The sequence below is a fragment of the Passer domesticus genome, chromosome 10 (genome assembly GCF_036417665.1).
Source record: "Passer domesticus isolate bPasDom1 chromosome 10, bPasDom1.hap1, whole genome shotgun sequence".
Taxonomy (NCBI): Eukaryota; Metazoa; Chordata; class Aves; order Passeriformes; family Passeridae; genus Passer; species Passer domesticus.
In genome coordinates this window covers 23,191,881-23,207,205 of record NC_087483.1, presented here as the reverse complement: position 1 = coordinate 23,207,205, position 15,325 = coordinate 23,191,881, and the positions used below count along the sequence as shown (strand labels likewise).

Sequence of the window (15,325 nt, the reverse complement as noted above, 5' to 3'; positions counted from 1 at the left end):
GCATTCCCTCCCACAGCTGCTCAGGCCTGCTCTATGATTTCAGGAGCTATCACCCTCAGCTGCAGTGCAAATGAAACTGCACCATTGTTACTAGACTTTTCTCCCCCAAAATTTCCACTGCTTCAAAACTTGGTTTATGGCTAGGATGGAAACATATTTTTGACTAAAGTCAAGCATCTCCTGACCCAATACAGAGCAGTACCAAGAGAGGCCCTTTGAACTCTCCCACATCCCAGCAGGCTGTGACCATGAACCCTCAATCCTGCCAAACAGGAAAGGCCATCCTCCTACAGCCCTCAAGGAGCAACTCTTGAAAAATGTAAATGGATTTGATGCATTCCAGTGAACTCAAGGGGAACTTTTCATAGCCACTTTGTACGCAGGTATAGATGTACACACCTCTGTGCCTGCATGTGAATTATGGCCTATGTAGTAATTAACAGAGTGAACCTTGCCTACAAACTCTGCTAGGGCACGAGGTTAAACTTGTATCAAATACTAAATTATTGAAGCAGGTATGATTACCAAAACAAGGGTAGTATTATTGAAAAATTCTATTATTTGAAAGTAGCTAAGTGCTTGCTTGGCATAAGTAGCTAGAATTGTTATAGCAAACTGAGCTATGTGGCTACGTTGCATTAGTCAAAGATGGATCACAGTGAAACCTGGAATTAACAGCCTAAACATTATTAATAGTTAGAATAGACAAAACTGCAATTTAAATATTACTCAAAAATTAACAGCTGGAGCAACCACATAATAACACGGACTACAGAACTGACTGAAATTACCACAGAAACAGACCTAAGAGGATGTGAAAATGACCATGTGGCAAACACCTGGTAACAAAACAGCAAAGCAATTAAGGTCAAGGGCCCAGACTCTATTATGGCTATTGATCCACACTATTGTGTGCAGAGTTTAGACTGTAATAATAGTTGCCCAGGAATTTCTTTGTCTAGGGTTCCTTCTTTTGAGGCACCTAGCTCAAGCTACCAGGTATCAAATTTTATCTGTGCTGATAGATCTGATGGAGATAAGAGTCGAATGTCAAAGACGTCTTTAACATCTATACTGCAGTAAGTTATCAGAAATGCTTATAATCACTATTAATGGCCTTTCTGGTTAGTATTCTAGATATTCCTAACAGAACAGGAGAATAAACCATTCAATACACAGCGTGGTACCCCACATGTTGCATTTTAACAGGCAGCTAAGTGATTCACTGTGACACACAGTCCAAGTGATTTTCTACCAACACAGACACATTGTGTTCATTGCTGCCCTATCAGGAGTGTACCTGTAAAGGCAGAAGCCCTATTTTTCCTCCGTGTTTTTTGTTTGATTATCTTTTTTCTGGTAACTAAAAGAAACCCCAGCGCACCCCGCAGCTGGGCAGACACAGGTGCGATAGTGAGAAGACACGCGGCTGTTTAAGCCTGGGTGAGGCTCGGCCCTTCTGTGAGTTTCCACAGTTCCCGTCCCAGCCCTCGAGTCCCTGCCGCCCACCACGGCTCCATCCCAGGCCGAGGGGGAGCCCCGGGAGCGCTGAGCCCGCATGGCCGAGCCCCGGGCACCGCAATGCCAAGCAAGAGTGCTCGGGCATCTCTCGGCCTCGCCGCGGCCCCCGCGGTCGCGGTCCCGGCCCCCGCGCCCACAGCCCTCACGGCTCCCCGCCTGTGGGCAGGGCGCACCCGCGGCCCTTCTCCGGGCAAGCACCGGCACCCCTAACGTCGCGTACCTGTGCGTGGCCGGGCTCCTCCACGAAGCGAGCGTCGCCTCCTCCCGTCGAGCCGTCAAGGCGCCGGGGACAGCCCAGCGTCCGCCTCAGGCGCCGCCGGGCAGCTCCGGGCACCCCCGCCCCTGTGCCTCAGAGCCGCCCTCTCCCCCGCCCCGCGCCGCGGCGGGGCCGGGCCGGGCGGAGACACCCACCCCCCTCGGGCACCTCCTCCCGGCGGCGCGGCGGAGGCGGCCGCGGCCTGGGCAGGGGCCGGGGGAGCGGCGCGGCGGGAAATGGCGGCCGGGCCGGGCTGAGCCGAGGGGACGGAGCTGCACCATGAGGCTGCTGCGCGCCCTTCTGCGCGGCGCTGCCCCGGGCAACATCCCGCAGCAGGTGGACTTCTACTCACGCTTCTCGCCCTCGCCGCTCTCCATGAAGCAATTTCTGGACTTCGGTGAGTCCCCGGCGAGCCGCCCTCGACCGCTGCCCCTCCTCCCACAGGTGCCTGTGAGGAGCGGGACGGCCACGACCCCTCACCCCGTCAGCGCTGCCCGGCTGCTGCCATCTGTTAACGCTGTTCCTAGCAGAAAAGGGCTCTGCTTCCTTCTGGGGCAAGGGAGCCCAGCTGGCTCATTCCCGGAGACCGCGACTATGGCAAGGTTGAAATGTAGCTGGAAACTCCAGTTTTTGGCACCACCAGGCTAGTCGGGTGTTTTCCTGCAGAACCCGCGGTGTTGGGGAGAGGATAGGAACAGCTGTGACAACTGGTAGCGTTAGAGCAGTGACTCAGACAGGTGAGACTGGTTAAGCTTTCGCTGAGCGGCAGGCAGCCTTTTAAAGGCATCTTCCAAACACGTGAAGCGTTTAGCCTCAGCTGGCACCGAGGGAGCCGTCATCACCGCTCAGTCACTTGGCCTGTGCCCTGCAGAAACATCCTAGCCAAATGTTGCCGTTTTAAAAGGTGTGTGAGAAAAGGAACAGGATGCAGACACGCGGAGCCATCCTGGAGGGTTTGGAAGCTAGACTTGAAATTGAGTAAATCAGTAACAGGATACTCAATCTTACGCTCAGTGCCAAAACCACTTCTAATGCTTCCAGGTTTGACTGTCAGCTTGGAAACAAAATGATCACCGGAATTGTTCTATTATGCTTCAAAGCAAAGACCACATAGAGGAAAGTTGTGTAAGTCACACTGAGACACCTCTTCAAAGCCTGAGGTTGGAGCCATTCTATAGTATGTTCTGTTTCTGTACCCAAGGCACTTTGGTGTGCATACATGTTTACATGTTATATATTTAACTAGTTAATAGTTTCATGGCTTTTTTATAGTTTTGCAAGTAAAACCTAAGTGAGAACTAATCTTAGAACCTCAAACTTTGTATAAGCAGGAAGACTTATAAAGATTTTCTCTCAATTATCTGCTATCACTTCATCCATCTATTTAATGTTTCACTTGTGGCAATGAAATGTATCTGACATTTAAAACGCCAGATTCCTACAGGCACTCCACCATATGTTCTGTTGCTACTGTACTTTTAAGCAAAGAAGCTTGCAATTGAGAGTTTGCTTTGACCTGCATTATTTAACCACTACTGATAAAATGCTTACCATTAAATCAACGTTTATTTTCAAGGCACACTATTTCCTTGTGTCAACAGATAGGCTACTTTTTTTGCTCTTAGTACCTGAACATAAGGTAAAAATAATCTTGAAAACTTCTACAGTATTTTTTCCTCTCTTTTGCTTAAGGATTTAATCCTTACAGATTTAATCTTTACAGAGAGTAAAAACTAATAACAGAAATAAAAGACTGCAAGACAGAGACAATATTTCTCTATAAGACATTCTGCAGCTATTATAATCTGATGATGTTTTCATTAAGGTTTTTTTTTTGCTGCTTTTGCAAGAGTGAGAACAGTCAAAGAGGAAATAATAAAATCTGGTAAAGCTAACTTTAAAAAAATGAAATATTCTGTAAGCAAATTTAGGTCTAGTCTTGGGTTATAAGACCACAGTATTTTCTGTAGGAGTTTTGCTCATTCTTTGCCTAGATATAGACTGTAGCTGCACATGGGAGGAGTCATTTGCCTGTTCAATTTGCCTGCTCTATACTGCCTTCCATATTTGATTGCAAAGATAAGGCCTTCAAATACAAAAACTATTTTGTGAAATGTAATTTTTTGAGTATATGAGGCATTTAACGATTATATTTACACTTTAATACCTCTGATCCGATTTGTTCTTGGAATTTTACCCAAGAAAAGGGAAAGGCCAGTAACAGTCATGCCTGTGCAGTCTGACTGGGGAGAAGAATGAAAGGTTTCTAGGCAGAGGTCATATGTAGACAGTGCATAATGCTGGTAAGTGCCATTGTGGAGGAATTTCTTGTAAATTATTCACTTTTTTGTTAACTGACATTCTTTCATCAGTGTAGTTTATGTGTCTGAATCTGCATGCTTTAAAGTAAACTGCTCTATTTCAATGTGGTGAAGATTTTTCATGTTTAAGGCAGTCCCAGCTTCCTTTTTTCTTTCCTCATCCCTTCCGTTAATCTTCTTCCCCAACTTCCCTTTGCCAAATGAAAGGAGTCAACTGAGCAGTAACACAGGAGTTAATTTGTAGGAGACACGTGTTGTGAAACACCAGACCTGAAGAGTACGCTTCACTGCAGCAGATGGGCAGGTTAGGAAGTTCAGGTGCTGTTTACCTGACAGTCTTTAAGTCTAGAAAGAAGTCTGGCTGAGAACGAGGTACAGCATTTCTTAGTCTCTTCCCATGCTGCACCCTCCTTTCTCACCTAGGAAAACAAGCTTTGTGGGAGTAAAAGCAGGTCTTGATTTTAATAACCACATTTAATTGCCACCCCCACAGATGACACTTGTTCTTACAAAAGGACTGGTTGGTTATCAAAAGAGGGAGTATTTTCACTTCTAGCTTTTAAAAATGTAAACATTTGAATGTATTAGTATCCCAATGGCTAAGCAGAGTAGCTGTCCTGCTTTAATGTCTTTCTCACTCTTCATGTGAGTTCGTTCACCTGACTTCTGTTCCTGTAAGACTGAATTTAAACTATAACAGATTTAGTTGAAAATGAGATCTCTATTACTGAATTTATTTTCTGAAAGTGTTTGAGGATGAGTTATTATAATTCACTAAATCAGTGATGAAAAGCAGAGTGTATGGGACTGTGATACTTTCTCACGCATCCTTCTCATAAATAATTTCCTGTGCTGGTTTCATTTGCTTCTCTGATGTGCTCAGAGTGACACTGTTTGATCAGTGCTGGTTAGAGTTTGCTGCAAATAAAGTGAACAATATACATGGATAGAAGCCATATTTAAAATTGAACAGTATAGGTCTGTCACTGTTGCATTGTTTTCTGTTCGTATATGGATGATTCTCATTACTGCAACAGGAAAGTTTCAGTATGTGATAAATTTTGAAATACAAGTGGGCTACTGTCATGAAACACTGGCTTACCAGCCTGGTGGAGTCTGCTTTGAAATCAAGGTATAGGCCTCTCATGCAAGAAAGTAACTTTGTGCAGTTCTCTACCATAGTATTGACTTCATTCTGATGTCATATTGGTCTTAGGATCGGAAAATGCTTGTGAAAAGACTTCATTTATGTTTCTGCGCCAAGAGCTGCCTGTGAGATTGGCAAACATAATGAAGGAAATAAGCTTGCTTCCAGACAACCTCCTAAGAACACCTTCAGTTCAGCTGGTGCAGAGCTGGTAAGAACAGTGACATTCCATTCCTAAGGCTGACGTGCACATACACAGGTTGGAGGAAGTTAAACTCTTCTACTGAAAGGACATTCATAGGCTTGGTACATGAACATTGCATATTAATACTGAGATGCTAAATATACCAGTGTGATCAGAAACTAAATTTACAGATGTGGGAAAAAAGCATTTAGGACCAATTAGAGAACCCCAAGGGAATTAAAAAAATCATTAAGTATTGCACACACCTGTATGAGGAATCAAAATTTTTTTTTTAAAACAAAAATCCAGCAGAAGAGTGTTTAATAGGGAACTTACCTAACAGTGAAGAAGCTAGTTGAAGAAAACAACAGAAGCAAACTAAGGTCCAAAATGTTTGCAAAACATAGCAGAAACCATTTACAAAACAGGTTATTGCAGAGAGTAAAGGTATAGAAAATATGAAGAAAAAGCAATAGAAGGTTCCCAAAGGCAAAACATAAAACAACAGAGAGAACATGAAGGTATTAAAGTAAAATACATTACTTGAAAAGTAAAGATTGCTTCCAAGTAAGAAACTTAGGCATAAAATTTTAAAGATGAAAGCAAAACAAAGAGATTCTTTGGCAACTGCTAAAGGCACAAGGATTTCTGTAAAGGTTTTTTAAGTTATCTGCCAAAATCTGCCAGTAAGTGGGATTGACTAGATGACTGAGTATGAAAAGAACTATCAATGAAGACAGCTTAATGAATTCTCACTGAAACACAAATGCTTACATTCTCATGATATTAGATGACACTGATCAAATGGGAAATTAATTCCATTTGGGCAAATGCAAAGTAGAACACAGGGAAGAACCTCCTCTCCTGTGTGCTTGCTTCCTTACCATGGAAAAAGAAATGTTGCTGCTACGGGGAATATTTTTCTGCATATGTCAGTTGATGGCAGAAGGAAAGTAGTATTAGGAACTAAATAACCAATGGGTAGGAATATAATTGTACCACTATGTTAGCCCATTATTACCCTGAATTGCATGCAGCTCCATCCTGAACAGAAAAGACCAAGAGGGATAATCAAAGGGTTGGAACAATTTCTACGTGAGGAGAAACCAAATAGAATTCTTCAGCTTGGGGAAAGGGATGGCAGAAATACTTAAATGATGCACAAATGGAAAGATTTTTCCACTAACAGGAACACGCAGGGGCTGCAAATAAGTGATCGCCTACTGGGTTTAAAACAGAAAGATGATATTTTATGCATTCTAATTAAATTGTGGAATTCATTGCTCTGGAAATTTTGGAAGAAAACATCATAAATGGATTCAAAGGAATCTAACAAAATTCACAGGGAGACAGGTAGAATGATTTGGAAACACGAAACACTGGAAGACCACAAATTGTTAATCAGAGAGATCTGGGGAGGCATATTAGAATTGATCTTTATCTTCTTTGTTTCATTGAAAGGTACGTCCAAAGTCTTCAGGAGATTCTTGACTTTAAGGACAAAAGTGCAGAAGATGCAGGGGCTATTCACAGGTATGCTTTGCTGTCACATATATCTTGTTAATATTGTATTGGAGAACTGGCAAAAAAACAATAGCTGAAAAAAAAATTCCTATCTCAAATTTTTACAGAAGAATTGCAGCAATGTCATCCCCTGTCTCTAAAAGGAGGGTACATTAAAACAGGAAATTAAGCACTTCAACATAATGTCATTCTGTAGAATGCTGTGGTCTGTGCTGGCTGACCTGAAGTGCCATTTGACAGGCATGGGTTGTTCTGCATGAAAACAGTTGGCATAGTTTTTTCTTTCTCTTGGCAGATATCAAGACAATTTTATCTTGATATCTTTATTTATAATCTTGATTCTTGGCAGAATCAAGATAATAAATAGTAATAATTTTATAAACAGTCAGAATAGTGGATTACTGATTGTTTCAGTGCTAGTCACCTGGAATGTGCTGTAAAGATTGATCTGCCTTCTTACTGCAATAGGCAGATGTGATATTTTGGTTAAGTCTTCATTTTTGTAGACAGGCACTGTTTGCCGGAGGATTAAATTCCCTTGAAAGTGAAATAGTAACAAAGTATTCATTTCAGTTTTACAGATACCGTGATAAAAATCCGGAATCGCCACAATGATGTAATTCCTACGATGGCTCAAGGAGTAATAGAATACAAGGAAAGCTTTGGCATTGATCCAGTGACCTCTCAGAACGTGCAGTATTTTTTAGACCGCTTCTACATGAGCCGCATTTCAATCAGAATGCTCCTTAATCAACACTGTAAGTGTCGAAAGGAGGGGAAATGATAGCTGTATTTTCCTTTAATGTTTAAGTGCTTAATATGTACTAAGGTGCCACTTAGGAGTATACTATTTGCCTTGCCATTTATAACTCATTCTTAATACAATTCCTAAAATATTTATTAATAGTAGGCTTTTCATTATGGTGAAGACTGAAATTATAAATTGCCTATAGATTTTTTATTTAGCAAAACAGAAGACACAAATTAACATTATAAAGTTATGCTGGATATTAAATGATGTTTTCTTTTTTGGCAGCTTTACTGTTTGGTGGGAAAATTAATCCAGCTCATCCAAAACATATTGGAAGCATCGATCCTAACTGCAATGTTGTTGAAGTTATTAAAGGTAAATTCAGATGATAAGAATCCTGAAAACTTACATGAGAGTCTATACTAAGAGTAGAATACACATCCTGATATGCATATATTGTTTTCTTTTGCCTACCAGGAGCAGGAGTTTTATTTGACGCAAAATACAACCTTTTTTTCTTTTTCTTATAAACGCAGTTTTTATGAAAAGTACAAATCTCCCTGACAGTGCACAGTACTTTCAGAAATTTTTTGTGGCAGATTCTAAAGGAGAAAAAAAGTGGGAGGGGGAAATGTAACTTCCTGTGTTTTTTATTATAGATGGCTATGAAAATGCCAAGACACTTTGTGATTTATATTACATGAGCTCTCCAGAACTTATCCTTGAAGAGTTGAATTGTAAGTGAATGTGGACAAGGCATGCTCTTGAACATCATGATGGCTTCTTTAAAGGAGCTGGTGGTGAAATGTTCTGCTTTTCACCTAGTTCATGTGTTCTCTGTATCTACTGGGGTTTTTTAAATCTGACAGAATGCTTTCCTCATTTCTCCCTTTAATCAGAAAACTGACAGGAGTAGAAGTTTTTGATTCTACAGCTGTTGATATAACAAATTGTAGCAGGCTCCTTCCCTTGCTAAGATTTCAATGTCATTACTGCATCTAACCCTCTCTGCATTTCTTGTGACATGTTAAAGATTTATACACAACTTTGTATTCCATCTTTGTGATACCTATGAGGAGGTTATTTGAAAGAACTACGATATGCCCTAGTCAGTGATCCCATAGTGGGCTTTAACATTAATTTCTAAAGCAGCAAGCAACATTTGAAAATCTTAATCATCATTTTGATTAACATAAATTTTTTCAAAGGATTTCTGTTCAAATTTTCCTTCTTTAAATTTAACAATAAAAATTCACATTTTCAATTACTGTGGGAATGAATAAAAGACATCTCATTCGCTATTTAGTTATTTAGACTCTCTTCTCTCCAGCTAAATCACCAGGACAGCCTATGCAAGTGGTGTATGTGCCATCACATCTCTATCACATGGTTTTTGAACTTTTCAAGGTCTGTGCACTTACCATTAATTACACAATTCTTTCATACGTCTTTGTTTACTGAGGTTGCATTGCTTTGACTTTTCAAATTGTTTCTAGATCACAGCATGTTTTTGCAAGTGCAAACTTCTTGCCATTTGACTGCAGCAACACAGCTACTCTGTACTATTAGAGAAACAATAACTGCATAGAAAATGAACAGCTTTGGAAGATGTACCTCTTTAACCTAGCCACTGAATACCTTCTGAATAAACAGTTTAAATCTTAAAATGTATGATGACATTAGTTAATAAAAGAAGTGAGAATAAGATATCTCATAAATTGTGTATTTTCAAATCTGGTAAAATATGTAGTATGTCCTCCAGAGCTTTTCTCCAGCAGTTTAGTCCTAGACTTTTCTTGGACTTTGTGTCATATTGCATGTACTATGTGCATTATAAAGAACTCTAGAACACAAATGCTGTACATTAAACTATTCACTTTTCCTTTAAAAAACTTAAATATTTGAAGTCTCATAATTGTAATAACTAAATATATATTGATAGTGAATAAACTAGGAATATAAAAAACCCATTCTAAACCATTATACATTTGTTCTGATTCTTAAATACATGATTAAAATAACTACTAAATTATATTTTAAGTTAATATACAAAGTGAATAGGATTTAAGTTGTACTTGAAAATTACAGAATGCAATGAGAGCCACCATGGAACATCATGCTGATCGATGCATTTATCCTGCAATTCATGTACACATCACGTTGGGAAATGAGGATTTAACTGTGAAGGTACTACTTTTTCTTTTTTTACTATTCTGAAAGTTATTTTGATTAGGGTTTTCTTTTCCTGTCATGAACAGCACATTAGTAACTTGAGCTGGTGATCTGGTTCCATCAGTAGATTGTATGTGATGATGTATGTAAGTAAAGAACGCTTATGGGGTTTCACATACTGCCTCATGAAGAGGCTGCAGTCACACTGAGGGCTCTGCAACAGCATCCTGTACTTGCTTGTGTCTTGCCTAGCTTAAAAGCAACCATGACTTAAAATGAAGTAGCACCTTTATACAATTTTAACATCAACATTTTCTAAGTGACAATGACAGAGGTGAACAGGTGTGAAACAACTGAAGAAAGGGAAGTATATATTGTATATTCCACACAAAACAAACCTCCTGAAGTACAGTTTGCAGCTTCTTTTTTCTGTAAAACATCCATCTTTGATTTCAAAGACCAGCTGCATGCAGTGTTTTTCATAGGTCTAACTAAACTGTAGTAAAACAACTCCTTTGACTTACTCCTTCAAGTAATAGGTTTTAGTAAAATTATATTTAAATGTCAGTATTCTTGAGGAATAAAGATAAAATACACAGAGAACCTAGCATTTGCTGAAAGGTATAGATAGTGACTTCAGACAAAAGTGTGTGATGAACAAGATAAAAGCAATGCACAATTCAAGCAGAATTTCCTTTTCTCCAAGAGATTATGAATGCTTCTTATGGCAGTATTTTATTTAATGGTTTGGATAAAGGATGAAAGTGAAGGATTCATCTCTCTTTGGTCATTGTTGAAGGTGAGAATTAAAGAAAATCTGTAACTTAGTAGGGACACCTTCAAATAATACTTTATTGTAACTTTCTCTGGCTTATTGTTTGAGAGAAACTGTCTTTTATAAAAATGTATTCAGGGATATAAAGCTAAATGCTCCTTCTTGTTCCAGATGAGTGACCGTGGTGGTGGTGTTCCTATGAGGAAAATTGACAGACTGTTCAACTATATGTATTCAACAGCACCACGTCCTCGTGTTGAGACATCACGAGCTACACCTTTGGTATGCAAGACTTTTATACCATGGCGTCATGGATAGGTCTAACTGTCCCAAAAACCATTTAGCTAAATCTATGAAATGCTGATTTTATAGATATTACACTGAGTAATATTTGAATTTTACTTAATTCAAGCTTAATTAAAGTATTTTTCAAAAAATAACTGAAAAATGGCATAAAATACAAAAAAAATTATTTAAATTTGTTCAAGATTCTCTTTTTCTCTACTAACTCTAAAGATCAGCCATGTCAAGCAGAATACTTAGCTATGCTGTACATACTGCAGTGAGGGCAGGATTCAGAATTATTTTTGTAGCCACTGAATGAAAGGAATAATTATAGCAGTGATTTTAGATCAAGGCCATAGTTCATTTGTATTGTGCAGTCAATTGTACCAACCCCCAGCAAGGATGAAGGTACAGAGACGTGACAGGGCATATGCAAAATCCACTTTGGTCTCATGTGAATGTAATAAATGCACAAGAAATAAAGCCTAAGCTCTCAGAAATTAGAATCTCTGAACAGCTTTCCTGTATTTATTCTCCCACATTGCATAATTTAAAATTATATGTAGTTCTGCATGTAGATGACTCTGCAACTTACTAAACACAAGATCTTTACAGAGGAGTGTTCTGTATGCTGAGAGATTACCTCTAAAATTTAAACAAAAATTAGTATTTAAACACAATATTTAGTATTTAAACAAAAAATCACACTTAACACTTCAGGGCTCTGTCCTGCTACTGCAGCCAGGGCTTGATAGAATTTCAGTATGAGCTGCAAAGTCATAGACGTTGTGTCTTGTACCTTTTTTATATATATTGATGATGATGATGTGTATTTGACTTAACAATTCTGAGTAATTCAGATTAGCAGCTCCATGAATCATGATGCAGACATGCAGCAGAGTTTTCTCCAATGGCATCTCTTCAAACAGCTACCATAATGCAAGAGGGGTTACCTGCCAGCCCTGCCTGACAAAGGAGTCAAACAGTTTTCTCATAATCACAATAATTCATGCATTCTTCTGGTTTTGGGGTATATAACAGCTTTGGGAAGAGCTTAATAGTTAACACCTGAATTCCTGTTACTTACTGTCAAACATCATGCTTAGTTTGTCTATTTTACCGATTAAGTTTAAACAGAAAATGCCACTGATTAATGCAATTAATGGAAGTATACTTTTTCTCCTGATCAGGCTGGATTTGGTTATGGCTTACCCATATCACGTCTGTATGCACAGTACTTCCAAGGAGACCTGAAACTGTATTCCTTAGAAGGCTATGGTACGGATGCAGTTATTTACATCAAGGTATGATGGAACATTCTACTCTAATTTTAGCAGCAACTCTAATCTGAACTGCTAATAGAACTCCTTCTTCTGTTATGGTAACTTCAACTAAAAAGAATCATCAGCTAGAACCTTTTCTCCTTACAGGCCTTATCAACAGAATCAATTGAAAGACTCCCTGTATACAACAAAGCAGCCTGGAAACATTATAAAGCAAACCATGAAGCCGATGATTGGTGTGTGCCAAGCAGTGAGCCCAAGGACATGACCACTTTCCGGAGTATGTAGCTTTTTCTTCAGCAGCTCCTAAGTAGGCTCGTCTGTAAATGGAATTTAGAAGACCTGATTTATGATCTTGAGCCACTTCTGATATGTGAAAGTAATTTTAAATTTGAGCGTAATGAGGCTTTTCTGAAATTAAAAAACCAACAGCCACCAAAAGCTCCAAACATGCACCTATAAAAAAGGTCATACTTCATTTGTTTCACTTTCTGTTTATGACTGCTTTCAGAACTAAGTCAAAGGAACAATATTTTGGTTTTTATAGCTGTTGCATCGATCCCTATCATATCTGGTATTAATTTGTATTGTTAAAAATCATTTTATTAGAAAAACTTAAAAAAGCCAATTGGAAAAACAATTAAAAAAGCCCATATTCTATTATACAATTCTACAGATTAATGAAAAACTTGTGTAAGAAATATCGAGCTCATTGCTATACCTTTGCAACTGTATGGCACTTTCTTTTATCTTAAGCATGCTGAAGCTTAATTTTGCAAAGTTAGATATGTTGCCTGCATACACTGCCTACATCAAGGTGGTGTTTTCAGCTATAGGAATCACACCTCTGTAGGGATAAAAATTTTTAAAAAACATTTTTAACTGCTACTACTGGTATAATGTATCTCAGGTATGTGGCATCAGTTCTGTTTCTTTGGTTGTAATGTGAATATATAAGAGATGTGAAAAAACTTACCTTGCCCTGATCATTGTGAATTAAAAACCAGCATTGGCTTGTGTACAGTAGAGAAATGTTAGTCTTGCATTTGCCTGTATTTCTATAGGTCATACCAAAACGCAGTATCAACATTCTAGCCTTTGTAAGATCTCAGACTTGGGTATGTCAGATACAGCTGTAAATGAAACTATTTTAATAAACAGATTCTTAAAATTTGTCTGTAATAGGGCATCTCTATTACTTTGACAGTATAAACTGCCTTCTCAGGAGTAAATAGGAATAAGTGGAATTAACAGTTTTTGAAAATACCTTTGCATTTGTTATATGCTTCTGGCCTCATTTTTGTACTAACTGGAAGTCGTACTATAACATAAACATGCTAACCAGAATATGTTAATCAGTCAAAGACAAATCAGAATATACAGGGAAAGACAGAGAGGGGAATGAATCTTACATTTCAGATACTGAGTCCTTCCAGTCTTAATGCCTACTACTGTACCAGCTTTGTACCTCAATCCCTGTCATTCCTGAGCATTTTTGGAGTGATGCAGTTAAAGCCATTGAGAACTAATCCTTTTCTCAGTTAATTAAACTGTATGTGGGTTTTGTTCTGCAGCAGACATGCATAATCCATCTCAGACACAATAAGCCTAGCTTTTGCTTTTTCACTATCTCTGTGCAGAGCAGAAGGTGAGATATCACAAGTGAGTGGGATAGGTAGGATGTTGGAAACTGAAGTCATGCTACTCTAGTTGTAGCTGAGCAAGATTTAAGATTTATCACCAGCTACCTCCCCAGCCAAGTTCTGCAAAACAACAAAATGGTTTTATACACTGGTTAAGCTAATGTAGATAACTTTAACAGAAGTGCATTACAGACTGGGCTGTATGCAGTTAAACTGACGGGCCGAGGGAGGATTATTGTGTCTTAATTGCCACCAGAACAGGAGGGTTACCTATTCCACTCAAGCTTGTGGGCACTTTGCAGCCCCTATTCTTCCTTACAAGGATGCGAGTCGATAACTGGCACACCTTCCAATCTGCAGGGCTACAAGTGAGCAGAACAGAGCTGTTCTCTTTGGCCCTGAAACAGGATGTGAGAAATGCCACATAGTGTAAAATGGGGCCTGTATAAATGCTGGAACACACTCACAGCTGTTGCTTTTGCTAAAGCAAAGCTGAAAGTTACAGCAAGGGCTTTTAAAAAATCAGGTCTGAAGCTGAGCATTCTAGCCTTTAAATCTTTTAACTAGCTCAGTTGATTTTAGTAACATCGGACAACTACAAGTGGTATTTCTGAAGAAAAGCTAACAGTTTGTTTTCTACAAAGTCTATTAAGTATTTCAGCTATTACTGTAATAAAGTCTCCTTCATGTTCTCAGCTAACTACCAACTGAATTCTGATTACCAGAGCAACTTGCTGTATAATTATATTTGTAGTTATCTTTGCCTGAGACCCCAAATGATTGTGGTGAAAACACAAATGCACTATGTTTTGATTTACAATATTTAATCCTAGTTAAAAATTTGATCTTTGATAACTTTTGCTTTAAATAGAAGTGCAGAAGACAACGTTTGTGTTTAGTATTTTCATTACTATACTGAAGTCATTGCGAGCACACTGGTTAAGCTGAAGTGATCACTACAGAAAAGTAGTATACTATCAAAATACTGAGGTTAATAGTTTTGTATGCAAATTAGCGCAGTCTTGCACTGTAAAGTTAATATTGGTTTGTGTCATTTTTTGAAATAATTGCTGCATTTATTCATTAAAACTATTGTGAAAATGAAACTTTGTTGGGTGAATGTATAGCTTGAACTGAGCTTGTTCAGTGCATCCAGCCTTCTTGTTCAACATCTGCCAGATGTTAAACACTGTGGGCTCTGATAATCAGAGTTCTCATGCTTGGGTGCCAGGGGAGTTTATCATCCCTGCTATGGCCCCTCCTTACCTGTAACAGCTCTGCACACAGGGAAACCTCTGAAACCATCATTTCCACTAGTCTCTTTCCAGAGAAAACTCTTCCCAGGGTGCAACAGTATGCTTAAAGAAAAAAGGTAATATTGGGGTTCTAGCAAGATTCTGTGTGCTAGTGTGAAAACACTCAACTTTCTTGAATTAATTAAATGGTGGTTTTACATGGGAGAT

At 39.0% G+C, this 15,325-nt stretch overlaps 1 protein-coding gene and 1 long non-coding RNA gene across 8 annotated transcripts in view; one reads left to right on the top strand and one right to left on the bottom strand.

Moving 5' to 3' along the window:
- Positions 1 to 1,905, bottom strand: part of LOC135308876 (uncharacterized) — a 35,118-nt gene extending 33,213 nt beyond the window's left edge. The window contains exon 1 of one of the 2 annotated variants that reach the window (XR_010369267.1): positions 1,742 to 1,905. This is a non-coding gene — a long non-coding RNA (uncharacterized LOC135308876). The remainder of the gene's footprint in view (positions 1 to 1,741) is intronic. The other variant, XR_010369268.1, reaches the window with a different exon arrangement.
- A 134-nt stretch (positions 1,906 to 2,039) lies between these two features.
- Positions 2,040 to 14,968, top strand: PDK1 (pyruvate dehydrogenase kinase 1). Of its 6 annotated transcripts, none has more exons than XM_064434438.1 (12): positions 2,055 to 2,174; positions 2,819 to 2,954; positions 5,315 to 5,456; positions 6,891 to 6,962; positions 7,527 to 7,711; positions 7,990 to 8,079; positions 8,364 to 8,441; positions 9,035 to 9,111; positions 9,793 to 9,891; positions 10,823 to 10,933; positions 12,127 to 12,240; positions 12,367 to 14,968. In XM_064434438.1, exons 2-12 carry the CDS (start codon positions 2,867 to 2,869, stop codon positions 12,505 to 12,507), a joined length of 1,197 nt encoding a protein of 398 aa, XP_064290508.1. In that variant the 5' UTR covers positions 2,055 to 2,174; positions 2,819 to 2,866; the 3' UTR covers positions 12,508 to 14,968. The 6 variants fall into 6 exon arrangements, with proteins under 6 accessions (XP_064290506.1, XP_064290508.1, XP_064290509.1 ...); XM_064434439.1 differs by having other exon boundaries at positions 2,160 to 2,174; positions 2,819 to 2,902; XM_064434437.1 differs by lacking the exon at positions 2,055 to 2,174 and adding an exon at positions 2,273 to 2,681.
- Positions 14,969 to 15,325: the final 357 nt, after the last annotated feature.

Coding starts and splice junctions, on each gene's coding strand:
- PDK1 (XM_064434436.1), top strand. CDS start 2,057: ATGAGGCTGCTGCGCGCCCTTCTGCGCGGCGCTGCCCCGGGCAACATC. Junction 5,457..6,890: donor GTTCAGCTGGTGCAGAGCTG/GTAAGAACAGTG, acceptor TTTCATTGAAAG/GTACGTCCAAAGTCTTCAGG. Junction 12,241..12,366: donor ATGCAGTTATTTACATCAAG/GTATGATGGAAC, acceptor TTCTCCTTACAG/GCCTTATCAACAGAATCAAT.